The 14,761-nt window shown below is 39.2% G+C and overlaps 2 protein-coding genes across 2 annotated transcripts; one reads left to right on the top strand and one right to left on the bottom strand.

The window, feature by feature from the left end:
* Positions 1 to 218: 218 nt before the first annotated feature.
* gpr143 (G protein-coupled receptor 143) lies at positions 219 to 5,816 on the bottom strand. Its single transcript, XM_053328948.1, has 9 exons — positions 5,537 to 5,816; positions 4,339 to 4,448; positions 3,885 to 3,979; positions 3,402 to 3,494; positions 2,998 to 3,107; positions 2,799 to 2,907; positions 2,249 to 2,366; positions 1,914 to 2,163; positions 219 to 466 (listed from the first exon to the last, which is right to left on the bottom strand). The coding sequence occupies exons 1-9, from the start codon at positions 5,790 to 5,792 to the stop codon at positions 363 to 365; spliced, it is 1,245 nt and encodes a 414-aa protein (XP_053184923.1). The 5' UTR covers positions 5,793 to 5,816; the 3' UTR covers positions 219 to 362.
* A 3,546-nt stretch (positions 5,817 to 9,362) lies between these two features.
* Positions 9,363 to 13,633, top strand: LOC128368181 (ankyrin repeat and SOCS box protein 9-like). The gene is made up of 7 exons (XM_053328947.1): positions 9,363 to 9,513; positions 9,673 to 9,752; positions 9,996 to 10,103; positions 10,420 to 10,570; positions 10,839 to 10,973; positions 13,080 to 13,271; positions 13,416 to 13,633. The coding sequence occupies exons 1-7, from the start codon at positions 9,429 to 9,431 to the stop codon at positions 13,550 to 13,552; spliced, it is 888 nt and encodes a 295-aa protein (XP_053184922.1). The 5' UTR covers positions 9,363 to 9,428; the 3' UTR covers positions 13,553 to 13,633.
* The last annotated feature ends 1,128 nt before the right edge of the window (positions 13,634 to 14,761 follow it).

Below are 14,761 nucleotides of genomic sequence, written 5' to 3'. Positions count from 1 at the left end.
ACACTAAGAGTGCATATATCACCAGAGCGGAGAATTCGCCAGGAGAAATGTTTCATTAAGCACTTAAGGCACTTTTAAAGGTCAACCTCTCAGTTATTAATAAGAAAATGTCATGATTGTTCTGTTGATGACTGCTACAAGAGACAGTGCAGTAACCTGATGTTACTGCAATGTAAGACTACACTTTACCTACAGACACATTCTGTTGCACCAACTAATGAAATTTCATAACCAGTTAATATCTGGGAAAATATCAACAGGACAATTAAAGGAGCTAAGAAGAAACAAACTTAAAACAAAAGTAACTAAAAGAACAATGTCACACAGCAAAGTAGAGCAAGGCGGGTTGTTGATGACCCCAGCTAGTGCCTCACTGAGTTCTCCAAGGATTCTCCATCAGCGTCTACATCCTCAAAGTCTCGTAGCTCGCTGGAAATGCGGATTTCAATTGTACTAGACTCTGAACCTAGCAAGACAAAATAGGGGTATATTACTGGGTGAAGTCAGTTTCTTTGAATGCAAATGACAGCTGATTTAACAGATCATAAGTGCGTCTATTCAAGCACATTGATTCACAAATGTATTTTGGGAAATCTGAATTAATGCACTGCAATTCACAGTTGGGCTGTAGATGTAGTTGACTGTGGAAACAGACTGAAGGCTGTATAAATGAATGAAAAACAAAATCCTTTTAAATATTAACTTTATTTCTAAGGACTTGTCATTTCAGAGACACTGAATGTTGACACACAACATTAAATAAAGTATGTACATGAGCTAAGTGATGCACAAACACAAAATGGTAGAAAATGATATAAAATGCTTTACAAAATCATCCCAAAATACATTTGATAGAGTCTTAAAGGGCCGTTTTCACAGCAGGGTTTTGATTGAGCAAAGTAGGAAAAGCATAGGCGTTACTAATAACACTGAAGATGGATCTTTTATTCAAGCCTCCCAGTAAAGAGTGTGTCATTGGAATTCAGCCATCATCCATTTTATTTGTTACACCTGTGCTTTCCCTACTGTGATGTGTCAAAATATCTTGTGTGAAAACACCCTGTAATCACTCAGTGTTACGAGAATGAGAGCGTAAACATTCTATATTTTTATCCAGTAAATGCACATCTGTGTTCAATATACACTCAGTTGCCAGTTTATTAACAGAATAAAAAAGATATGTAATAAATCTTATCTTCATGAAGGTTATATTGACAGGTGTATATGACTGCTTCAAGGGATGTAGCTGGAAGTACCTGATAAACTAGGAAGTTTTGTTGTTATATTCCACATCATGTTAAGCATGTAATGACACTTAAAGCTCTTTGTGATGACTTAGCACAGTAAGTGCACCCTGAACACTTTTTGCATCCATGATGTTGTTACAGTTATCATGCATGTCCTTCCACAGTGCATTAAGAAGCATAAGCATGATAGAAACACTGCATGTGTCATTTCTGTTCATTATCATAAAAAGTATGTGTAACTTGTAGTGAAATTGCACACTACTGCACTAGCTGGTACACCATAGATCAAAACAGACAATTCTGAATGGTGTTCCATCCTGCTAAGTGCTTTATTATGAAATGCATTATGAGTCAGCTGCAACACTGGTGAAAAAAAAGTTTACTTTTAAAAATTCATCACAGAGAGCGTTAACTTCTGTCCTGCTCCAAATCTTAACTTTAAAAGAAAAGAAAAAAACCTTCTCTAAAGTAGAACTTAAGACAGTTGGATCAGATGTCTCAGTGGATAGTATTTTGCCATAATGATTTCATCCACAAGAAAATATACAGTGAGAGAAGAGACAGTCCAGCCATAGCAGCAGAAGACACCATGAATCAGGGAAATGTGTCAGCCTCACCAGCCCTGATATACCGGTGAGTCATTAGTGGCACTGCGAGACCAATTACCTTCTGAGAGAACACTGATGGCATCAGAATGTTGCTGGCCATTACCCATCATGCTCTTTTTGCCATCCTGGACGTGACCCTGGTAGAGCAGAGTGGCTCCCCCTATGGGACCTCCTGTGTTTGGCACTGAGGTAGAGACCGAGTCCCAGGCCAGCTCCCTCCTCCGCTGCAGGCTGAGGTCAACATCAAATCCTGTCCAGCCATGAAAGGCCAGAGTGTTGAGGAAAGCCTGCATGGGATTCAGAATACCCTGAAAGAGCAAAAAATACACAATACAAGGTGTTAAGACATTTAAAAATGTTCTGAATGCAGTGTGTCGATGTATTGTAACCTACCATTATAAACCATGTGATGAGGGCTGCATTCCTGATGTTCCTGAAACTGTTGTCATTGATGTCCGCCTGCATCTCCAGGTAGAAGAGGAGGCTCTCATTGATGATGTTGGGCACCCAGCTAAAACAGAGAGAACTGTCTTTAAACATGTCTCTCTAGATGAAGCTGTCCTTATTTTAACGACAAAATGTATTATTCTTTTTCACAATTAGGCAGCTGATGTCCAACTCTAATTATCAACAGCTGTGGAAATAAGGGTAGTTAATTAGTTTGACCTCTGACTTTTCATGAGTTTGCATTTTGAGTCACATTACTTCAAGACTGACCCACAGCAAGATGACCTCATGACCTGGATTGAACAACTGTAGCACATTTCAAGTGTCTGTTAATAAATTTTCACACTGTATGAAAATGAATGGAAGCAAATGTCTCCATACAAACATACAAAATCTAATATGGTCAACATAAATGTAAAGAAAACATGATTTGTAGATAAGAGGAACACATGGGCATGCTTAAAGTCGATCCCTTTCTTAAAGAGAGGTAACATACCAAATAAAGAACACCAGCATTATTTTAAAGAAGCGTATTTTAATCTCGTTGGCAAGCCGTCTCTCATTTTCTGTGTAGATTCCTTGCCGCCCTTTCAGTAGAGATGTCACTAAAGGAGGAAGAAGAGAGAGGTCATTCATATTCGTGCCCATCTGTGTCTGTTAGAAAACATTTTGTATTTTGAGAGCAAGAAACTGACCTGCAGATATTGTCCTACTAAAAAAGACTGGGTTGGCCACCAGGACCAGCAGCATTGGTGCGTATGTGGTGACATAGTGAGGTATAGCGTGCTGGAGGCCTTGTTCACAACTGCACGGAAAGGCAATAATATCAGCATTTAGTCATTTAGTCTTCTTTCTATTATCAGTGTCAAACAACAATGGGACAAAAATCATCAGCCTAGTTTCACAAACACTTTTCTATGGAAGTATACACAAAGAAATGGTTAAATCTGCATATTTTTAGAAAGTTGACCTGTATATTTCCTGATAAGCTCAGGCTCTAGCAGGAGAAAAGACAGCGACACAAAAAGGTTATGAACTCTGTTTATCTCCTGACAAGACTGGGCGTGGGGGGTGTCTCAAGGACAACAAAGTGTCTTACTCTGAGATGGATGGGTAGTAGAGCATGGCCACTCCTTCAACACACAGCAGCACAGCCAGACCCCATGTAATCATGTGGTAGAGGATAATGGTGCTGTTGGGGGAAAGAAACAAGTCATGAGACTCAGCTCACAATGCTGCAGCAGCTCTGTATCTCAGGGATTTTCTTTTTCTTTTTTTTCTGTTCATATTTTTCTGCTGTGAAGTCAAACTAATGTACAGCACAGACTGTGGAGAGAAACCTATTGTCAGCCCTTTGAAACACAAGGAGCTTATATAAAAAACATCTCCATCTCTTGGTATAAACGTTTTCTGTACAAAATTCAAACCAGCTTTAGTAAATGAGGGTGGTAAATCTATTTTAGACAGTGAAGCAAAGTGAGAGAAAGATGTTTCACACATCCTGCTTAATGTAAGTGTCCCATTGCCTCAGTGCGTAGGGGAGGTGATAATGACTGTAGATGAGAGGTGAGGATGACAGCACCTGATTCCTGCAGATGTTTTCACCACCAGGAAGACGTCAACGGCATAACAAAAGGTCCACCAAAAAGAGGCGCTGAAAAACAACTGGATCCACATCTGTAACACATATATAATGGTTACCTGCACCTCTGTAACATACTATTTATATAGGTCACAGTTATAATCAAGCATTATTAATCATGTATATGCCTTGTTTACGAAGTTAATCTGTGTCTTTACAGTTTTAAAAAGATGTAACTGATGCTGTGCACATGAATGAACACAAATAAGCATGTGTTTACCATGAAATTTGGATTTTACAGGATCATGCATGATTTATAATGAATAAAATGATGTGTTTGTTCTTTCACTATAGTCATTTTCATGTCATCTGTCAGGAATAAAGCAGGTGCCTTTGTTCAGTTCACATGAAGGGTTAAATAAGGTGAGGCTTTGCCAAAGAGCATCATACATACTGCACTTCCAACGCAAAAGACCTCTGGCCAGACAACAGTGCTGTTGGCCACCGAGATGCGGTCGATGATGTTGGGTAGGCCAAGCCAGACAGATGACCTTACGATGATACCTGGAGGAGGGAAAAGGACCACATGGTTTCTAATTGTATCTGCAAATGAGACAATTCCTGCTTTGCCAGGAAGAAGAGAGGAACATAAACACAAAAGAGGACTGGTCTTAATTAACATTTAGAACACATCAAGCTCTTTTGGTATGATTAACTGTGTTCAGCCATGAGTCCTTTTAATTGCAGCTTTACATCATGGAAATATGAACTGCCTCCAGGTGTGTTTTATAAGGGGGAGGGGGTTTCCATTTCCGACATGAGACTCCCATGGAATGGAAAATCCGGGAGCTCTCCCAGAATCATTATGCGATGCAGACTACATGCTGTTATGTTATTTTTGTTTTAAACTGTGTCACGGGCGTACTTCAAGCTGTTAGTCTGCAGTGCTGGATAAATCTCACAGGGTACTTTAAGTACACACAAATCCATGACTTCATTTGGCTTCCCTTTCACCAAGCGCTGAAACAAAGTGATGAATGAACAGTTCTGATGTCATGCAGCAGTCTGAAAATGATTAACAGCCTTTTATGTCATAAACAGAGTTAAAATAAATATTACTATTAAATATTAGTTTGTTTTGGAGGCTGTTGCTGCATTCAAATCACAGTCATGATCACCTCCCAAATCAACATAAGCCATCAGAAAAGTTCTTGATTGAGTCCTTTCATTACTGAGAGGCCCATGATTCATTCATTTAGTGTTGCAAAAAGACAGAAGCTGTATGAATGTAACTAAAAGGTGTAAAATACATCTATTTGGCCTGAATTGCCAGTTTGTTATGGAGTTTCCAACTGAAACAGGGTGACATGTGGCTCATATAAGATCAATCTATATTATTAGTTATTTCTTTCCTTCTTTCTTTCTACATATATATTTGCATTTTCATAGCTGTGTAAAAACGTTTCAAATGTTATCTCTGAGTTTGAATGAGGCTGGCAACATAGGCAAATGTAGAGCAATAAAAGGGTTAAAGACAAAATATTTGCGTGCGTAATTGGATCCAGAAATACGACCCGTCCTTTTTCTTCTTTTTTTCCCCCCTCTGTAATAACTAAACAAAAACAGGCCTACAGCAGCATTTGGCTCATTACCTGTACATCCTAGTATGTCACAAATGCTGATGATGAACAATATTCGTGATGAGGACGCAGGCCTTGGCACAGGATATTGCCCAAGTCTTCTGTATCCTTTGCGTTTTGGCAGCAGTTGTAGAATAGAGAGTATGAGGCTGAGGGACGCGCTGCCGACAGTCAAAGCCCCGAACAAGACAGGCTGGAAGGTGACCACAAACTCCGTAGCTGCGTCTCGGTTCGGGCAACAGAAAGTCTCCAGCCTAGGGGAGGCCATCACGGACCGGAGAGAGAGAGCGAGAGAGAGAGAGAGAGAGAGAGGGAGAAAGAGACAGACAGACAGACAGAGAGAGAGGGAGAGAAGTGGGCTACGGTGTCAGGAGAAAGAAGAAAAAGAAAAGAAAAAGGAAATGACTGAATCCATGACCCAACTCTCTGAGAAATCACGGGGTTGAATCATCATGTGCTTCTATTTAATCCCCGCAGTTGTAGCTTTGCCACAATACAAAAAAAAAAAAAAAAAAAAAAAACCGACAATAGGCTGTTATGTGATGGAGTGTGATGTAGGTCTTAAATTGTGTGAGCTCAGGGTTAGGGTAAGGGTACTGTGTATTTTAATTAGCTGATTAATGACCAATAATTGACTGAACTTGGTCTGTGCAGTATCTCTGATGAAGATGCCCTTAAAAAGGATAATAGGATGATTAGATACACTTCATTTTCCTCCTGGGAGAAAAGTCAATAGAAGTCAATATAAGAACCTCAGATGGAAGACAGTAACCTCCACATTCACAAATCATGAAATATTAAGATATATAATCAATATATAATATAGTGGGAGTTTGTAAACATTGTATTTTGTATTTTATCATGGCAACACCATAGTAGATGAAGTATTTCAGACATCCAAAGCTGGATTACCAACTGGGCATTAGTGACCAATTACCCCAGTGGCCTAGACTTTCAGGGGCCTCAAAGGCATGGGATCACTTTTTTGCCAAATCTGATTTATTGATTCATATAAACGGAAATGGAAAAGCAACTCCTGTATTTGTAAACTTTAGGTCTTGTAGCAGATTCCTTTGCCAAAATCTACTATTAATACTGTTTATATTTTTGGTAGATTAGTAGAACCAACAAACTAAATAATTAGACCAAGTTGGGGAACAACAGGAGCCCACTTGTGGGTTAATTAGGCCCTGGACACACATGATGCACATTTGATCTTTACAACCTGATAGGTCCAGTACAGAGGAGTCAGCCATTACTGTAGTGCATCATTATTAATATAATTAAGTTTCTGAACTCATGATCCAATTAGCCTCAATGCCTCTGGTGGTAATCCGGGATGCCACCACATTATGCTGAGCCTTCTACAGGTGAAACTGGGTCAAACTCTGCAGCCACTTGATCATTTTGGCACATGCTACATGCAGAAGGTGGCTGGTGAATGCTGCTGTTTGATGACCTTTTGTGAACTATTGTGTGCTATTTGTAGGAATGTGTTTCTTGTGTGTTTCAGCATGAAAGAAAGTTTCTTCACATCCTGTAAAAGTCAGATATGTTTGACTATTGAACTGACATAAAAGCACTTCACAGTCTTAAAGAATTAATTTGCACATGAACACAAAGAGGATTGTGCATTTTGTCTTACAGTACTTACATTGGATTGGAAATGCATTATGAAGAGATCTCTTACTGGTCATATGAACAAGAGGAATGATTACAGCGAGAACAAATGTGTTTCAGTATTAATTTGGGCACTCGACCATTATTTTCAGACAGATTTAAAAAACAAAAAACAAAACTGTGAACCTATTTTCTAAGTCAGCCATGAAAATGTTCTGCCACAAAGAGAAAAAAGTGAAATGTCGGGAAGTGGGATGGGAAGCCCGAGAATAAACTAGGTTCAGCCCTGTGATTAATTAGATTCCTGACAAAACAGATGACATTTGGTGCACTTTGCTTACACAAGTTAGCTCCACAATTAAGAGCCTACTCTTGCAATAAATTCCTCTCCAATACATCCAGATACAGCAGAGCTCATGGCAGCTGCTGGATCCGCCTGCTTGGACCAAGATCTGAGGAAACCAGTGGACATTGAAGCGGTTTTATTTGGAAAAACAAAGCATCAAGGACTTTCATTATTCAGTACTACAGAGAGGGTATTCATTGAGTTTCTACAATGGCATTCTAATCCATATGCACCTTCTCTAGTAAGGCACAAAGTCAGTTGTATGGCAAGTTTGTAGCCTGCTGCCAGGGATTAACAACTCCCCAGAGAACACAGTGGTTTATATATTGACTTGCTGTTCTCTGCTGTCTTTGTCTGCTCTCTGTTGCTGCCCTCTGCTGGCCCTGACAAAATATAACGTGCCTCTCAAGATCTGATAAATTGATCTGATTACTTGTGCTGTACATTTCTAAAGCTCACTGTGTGAAATGATTTAGCTACTACACAAACTGATATTGTAAATGTAGTCCACATAAGCTCTACCACTAGCCTGATTCTGTAAACACATCTTCCCATAACACAGCTGTTGTCTCCAACTCAAAATGAGTGTATTTAATTAGAATCATAAAGACATTACATCGAAACTTAAATTACCCCTGCAGGGAATTTTTAATGTTTTTTTAGGTTGTGTCCTTTAAAAGAGGCTGGAGATCAGATTAGCATGCTGCCAGAGCTGGGAGGGATTCAGTTTATTACACAAGGACACCAAAGCCGAGCAACTATTAATATTTATTAACTTATTAACACGGGTGCGTGAACCCAAGCTTTTAGAGTTTAAGGAAGGTCTTTCTAATCATAAGACCACCCAGCTACTTTCTGGTTATTCTGAATATAAGGCCAAACACAGCAAACCACAAAAGACTGTTTAATCCAGGGCACATTTGGCTTCAGAAAAAATAAATATCTGGGGAATGTTAATATTTTAATGCTTCTTCAGTGCTAAATGCAGATACCATCACAACATAAAAAAATCAGTGTTAATCTTAAATAAATTACAAATAAGGAAACAAAATAAGAATAATTTGGTCATTAAAGGACTTAAGACCCTAATTACTGGAGATGATTGTTTGTTCTTGTAATGAAAATATGTTTTACTGATTCATTTTGTTTGAATGTGTTTGTCAAATAAAAAAATAGTCATTACAAGTATATTTTTATTTATGTACTGTACCTATATATGACAGACCACAAAAATACCTCAAGGGGCTTTACAATCTGTACAGCAGTACAGTCTCTTGTATCATTAGACCCCCTCAGACATGGAATAGACCTATAAAGCAAAATTATAGTATGGAAAACCTGCTAATAACTTAATGTGCATTTCTAGATATTCAAATTTCACATCCCTGCAATGACAGCCACGTCCAAATCATTGCTGGGGACAGTAAAATTGTTTTTATTGTGATTGTGTCAGACTGAATATAAATGAAGGCCGGCAACATACAAATGAAGAATCTCCAAAATAGAGTTTCACAATATAAAAAAATATTGCTCTTAAATCAGGAACAATGTAAAGAAATATAAACAGATGTAATTAAATGCACTGCTAAGTTCTTACACCAGTGTGTCTTGACTGTAGCCACATCCTCTCTAGCAGAAGAGGATGGGTGTGGATGTGCAGTGTCATATTACACACACATCACAGACCTGCTCAACAGGCCCTTCTTCCCCCCTCTCTCTCTTTCTGCACCTTCATTGGTTGAGACCTAACAACTACATTCAACCAGCCTGCTTCCTGCATGGCAAACCCTTTGCCGGAGAGGAAGTGACATCACAGCACTGAGACTTGTGTTGCCAACAATACACTGAAAACAGATGAGGACTATAACTTGTGCACAGTTCGGCCTCAAATGCAGACTGAAGAGGCATAAAACAGCTTTTGGAACATCACTGTGAAATATGTCTGCTGGACAAAAAGAGACACTGCGGGACAGTGCATGTCAAACTGGATCTGTTATTTTTTTCTCAAACCCTTTGATGAGTGGTGAGTAGCAGCTGGCAGCGTGAGCTCAAACTGCAGCTGGAGTGTATTTACTGCTTCACACAGAAAGTTTCATCACGTCCTTGTAATGCATATTCATGTCATTTAAATGTATGATACTGATTAAGTTATGAATAACTATTGCCTATAATTTCTACTCAGATAGTGAATCAGACTGGTCTCCGATTCATGATGCTGCATTTAATGGACGTTTCCTGGCTCTGCAGAGACTTATCGCTCAGGTAACTCTTTGTGGGGGTTTTGAAGGTTAGGTTAAAGGGTTATTTTATACTGCATGAATGGTTTGATTACAGTTGTTAAGCATTTTAAAATCTTTTACCAACTGAAAAATGCATATTTGATGCAAATACTTTATAAACAAACTCGTATTTCATTTTGCTGTAGATTTTTAATTTTGTAGCAAAGCTCTTAATGTGTTTTTAATGTATTTCAATGAATCTATATGCATTATGTATTGTTCACAGGGTACATGTGTAAATCTGAGCACACTGGACCAGGTTTCTCCCCTCCATGGAGCATGTATACAGGGCCATGTAGCTTGTGCAAAGCTTCTGGTGGAAAATGGGGCAAATGTCAGTAAGCAATCATCTGGTTAGGCTTTTCACAAACATGACAGAAATCCCAAATTTAAGCAGTGTGTTTAGTGTCTTTACTTGACAGAAATTCCCAAATAATGCTCTAGTCTAGTTAGATGACAACCATATCAATTATTGCTGGATTTAACTTTGTGCTGGCGCATATTAGTAAGAGATTAACCAGACCTGGATACAAACAGGCATGCAAACCCATCAATGAATGCACAATAACACATTAACAAGCATAAATCTGCACCTGCACCTGCATCTGACTTTGAATTGAGTATTTTTTGATGCATTCTCTCTATGTCAGGTAAACATTTCAACGGTGGATGGACAATCCCCCCTGTCAGAAGCTTGTGCCCGGGGCCATATGACCTGTGTATCGCTGCTCCTTCAACATGGAGCGACTCCCTTTGGGACCAACCAGTTCAATTCCCCAATCCACATGGCTGCAGCCAAAGGTTAGAGGTGACATTCCTCTGCATACGCACCGATAATCTATGCTGAACCAGTTTATTCAGGCACTACAAAATGCGTGCCACAGTGATGAGTGCCAAAATGTCAGAAAAGCTCTTTGAAATAAACAATGTATAAAAATGTTTCTTGTCAGCTACAAAGTAAAATGATTGCATATTCTTCCCCCGTGATGCCAAGCACAAGCATATTTTCAAAGCACAACCTTTCAAGTACCTTACCTCTCATCGTGATGATTCTTGTAATTCTGTCTAGGTCATCCAGAGTGCATTGAGTCTCTTGTTCAGTATGGTGCAGATGTGGATCAATATGTGGACCAATCGGGCTCCCCTCTCCATGCTGCCTGCTCCAATCAGCATCTGAGTAGTATAAAGAAATTGCTTCGACTTGGTAAGAATGCTTGTCACTTTACCTCTAACCTGTCAAATAAATTCATTTGAAGATGGAATAGGTTCACAATACTTTAAGTTTGTCTTAAAACAATAGTCAGATATGAACATACTGTTGTTCCATGCGATAATCATTACCCCTGTTCCTACTGGCCATTTAGAGATCCATTCTGGTTACAATGACAGAACATCCACAGTTCTTGTTGTTCGCAAAAATATATTCCAATATTAAGCTGAAAGCGGGCTGCTTTTGATGCAAAGGAGCAGCGGTTCTACTCCAAGCCCCCTCTGGATGTCCGTGCTTCTCACCCTATCTCTAAGGCTTAGCGTAGAAAGACCATCTCCAGATGAAACTCATTTCAGCCACTTGTATCCACAATCTCATTCAGTCACTACCTAAAGCTCGTGGTCATCGGTGAGGGTTGCGATGTAGACCGACTGGTAAATTGAGAGCTTTGGCTTTGGCCTCTGTCAACCTCATGCTCTATCTTACCTACTGGTGAACAAGACCCAAATACTTGAATTCCTTCACTAGAGGCAGCAACTCACTCCCAACCCAGAGGGAGCAGTTGACCTTTTCCATCTGAGCACCATGGTCAGATTTGGATGTTACTCTCATCCCAGCCCCTTCAGATTCTGCAAACTGTACCAGTGCCTCCTGGAGGTCACAGTGTGTTGAAGGCAACAGAACTCATCCTTCAAAAATCAGAGAAGCAATCCTGAGGACTCCAAACCTGACACTCTCCACTCCCCAGCTGCACCTTGAGATTAGAATTGGTTACAAGGACGTTCCCAGTCCACCATCACTACTCATTTGGGTCTCTCAGGTCTGTCAGGCAGCCTCCCCTGTCAGTTCAACACCAGGTGGCAACAACTCTGCTCCTCTCTTTACCCAAAGTGTCCAAACATGAGACAACTATAAAGTCATCTGTCTTTGGCCTAAGGTGTCCTGGTACCAGGTACACTTATGAACAATCTTATGCTTGAACATGGTGCTTGTTATGGCCAATCCATGGCTACCACATCAGTGCACCACTTGGGTGAGTTCAGTATTGGAAACAATGCTGTGTGTAGAGCTCAGCCCAGTCAGTACAACTCCACCTCCTGCACTCCAGCTCCGTCCCCTGCAGGGAAGTGAACCAGTTTATGATGTCTGTGATCAGCACATCCTGGTCTCTGCCCCTGCCTGTTTGGCAACACACCCAAACTCAGTCTTTATCCCTGTAGGTGGTAGGCCCACAGGGTTGCAACTCCCCTCCCGGTGCAGTTTGGTATAAATTATTTTAAAACATTGAGAAACATTCTGTGTTGTTTTAGTTGGTAAATACCGACTCAATATACTTTTGATCAATATGTAATTATTAATTTTCAAAGTTTATTAATAAAATAGAATTGCAACAATTCTTTAACAGAAAAATACTAATATATTAACAGTATAGTAGGTTGCTTCTTTAAAAACAAGTATAACTAAAACATGTTTTGAATGTTTCTGCAAAATGTCCCAAAATTAACTATATACCTGAGAAAAAAGCAAAATCAAAATATTTTAGTGGCCAGTATGAGCAGGAGATATGACTACAGCAAGCAAAAAAAACCTTTCATTTATTTATAAATAGTCATTATGGACTGTGCACTATTGTTGATGCAGTATGTATCTTATAAGCAAAGCACATGTCTTGTATGTGAATGTATCTGCTGGGTAAATGTAAAAAAAAGTGAAATAAATTGCAAACTCTGCCTCTGAAATGTAATATAATATAAAGTATAAGGATCACCATATGAAAATAGTCAAATAAAGTACCTGACAATTTTTACTCATAGGCCATACAGTCCTCGAGTAAATTCGAGTCAATTTTTGTTTCCCATGGGGTTCTGCCAGTGTACAATTCATGGGTTATTTTACTTCAACTCACGATTTTAATATTCATAACCCCAGTAAGTGTAGTCCAACCAAGAAATGCCCCCCAAAATTGTATGTAAGCAGTAAAAAGAATAAGTAGTGCTCTGTTCTGTAAAGTTAAAGTTAGGATAAAGTTCTTCCTGAACTGTCAAAGATGTTCTTCACCTGTGAGGACATCATACCTCATTAGTCTCTGCTCTCCTTCAGGTGCTAGTGTGAACAGCAGTGTGTCTGGTGACTCGCCCCTGCACATTGCTGCCCGTCTGTCAAACCCAGAGATGGTGTCTGTCCTGCTTGACCACGGGGCGGATCACTCCCTCAGGAACCTGGAGAGCAAACGGCCACTGGACCTCGCACCTCCCAACAGCCTGGCAGAGAGGCTGCTGAGACAAGCTGGAGGTATTGCCGTCAAAATAACCAAATAGGCTATACCTGTGAAGATTGTCATGGCCTTGAAATTAAGTTGGTGCAGTAAGACGTAATAATTAAAACATCTTTCTGTCATGGCTCATGCCCCCTACCCTCCCCCCTGCCCCCACCCAGGAATATCTCCTCTGATACACTTGTGCCGGCTGTTCATCAGGAAAACTGTGGGCAAGCAGAGACTAGGCCGGATTCATGACCTTCACCTCCCCACAAAATTGAAAAAGTATCTTCTCTACCAATCAGACCTGAGATGAGATATAATGCACTGAAATGACTGTCAACGCCAGATTTAGTGCATTTCACCCTGAGGCCAACAGGGGGTGGGCTTGGATAATCTTGCAGAGAGAAGACTTCATAGCTCTTGGGTGTAATGGTAATATAATGAATAATTCTTATTTATGACAAACATCTGTGAACACACTGATTCTCAAGATTGACTCAAGATTGAAGATTGACTGACTTTTATATGGAGACCTAAAAGTCTTAAAGCAAGATTTCTATGATTACAGTTCAGATTACAGTTGATTACAGTTTAGAGTTTTTATATTATTATTTTTGACATTAAACATGCACAAAAGTAACACAAAAACGAGACTATAATCCCTTATAAAATCAAATAAATGCCAATTCATTTTGAGTTTCATACACTGGAACTATATTTTTATATTACACAAGTATCTACATTCTGTATATGTCGCAGTTTTTAATATTTATGACAGGAAGAGGTTTTTTTTGGTGCTGTTGTGTTGAAATGTTTCTCTTGGGATTCACAGTAGATACATATTTGTCTCTTATGAAATATTTTACATGCCAGGTCCATGTTGTTCCTACCTGGAAATGGCTATTGATCCTTAGAGAAAACCTGTTTCTTTTTATATCTTCTAAAAGCTCTCTTCCATTCAGCTATGTGTTTTGCTTCTTGTTACTGGATGCATGGATGTTTGACCTCCACTGTGGAGAATGATGTTTGACACTTGAATTCATCTACTGAAGAGGGAAAGTTTCTCTGTGCTCACTGAATTGAAGAATTGAAGACATGCACCTGTATTTTGTGATAATAAAACTAGTTTGGATGTTACCCATCTTTGTGGTCCATTATACAGCTTACACAAGTGTGATGTAGAAACTTGAAGCCTTGTAGAAACTCATAATGTAATAACTGCACATAATGAACAAAAATAATTGAATAAAAACTAATTGAAAGTAAAGTAAGTACTTTTTGTGCATAATGTAATTACCTATTATTAGTTTTTCCATTATGCACTTTCCCTAGTTATTATATTTTGAGTTTACCAGTGGCAATTTATTGTTAAAAATGTAATAACTTGACACCTATTGTAATAACAAATGTGATGCTTTTGGGTCCAATATCACACCATGGCCTGCATGAGTCACATTTCAATTGTGCCTTATATGTTTTCAAGTAAATGGTTGGTATTCAAATGCAAACCACATATGAGTAA

The sequence above is a fragment of the Scomber japonicus genome, chromosome 11 (genome assembly GCF_027409825.1).
Source record: "Scomber japonicus isolate fScoJap1 chromosome 11, fScoJap1.pri, whole genome shotgun sequence".
Lineage (NCBI taxonomy): Eukaryota > Metazoa > Chordata > Actinopteri > Scombriformes > Scombridae > Scomber > Scomber japonicus.
This window is presented reverse-complemented; position numbering and strand designations above follow the sequence as displayed.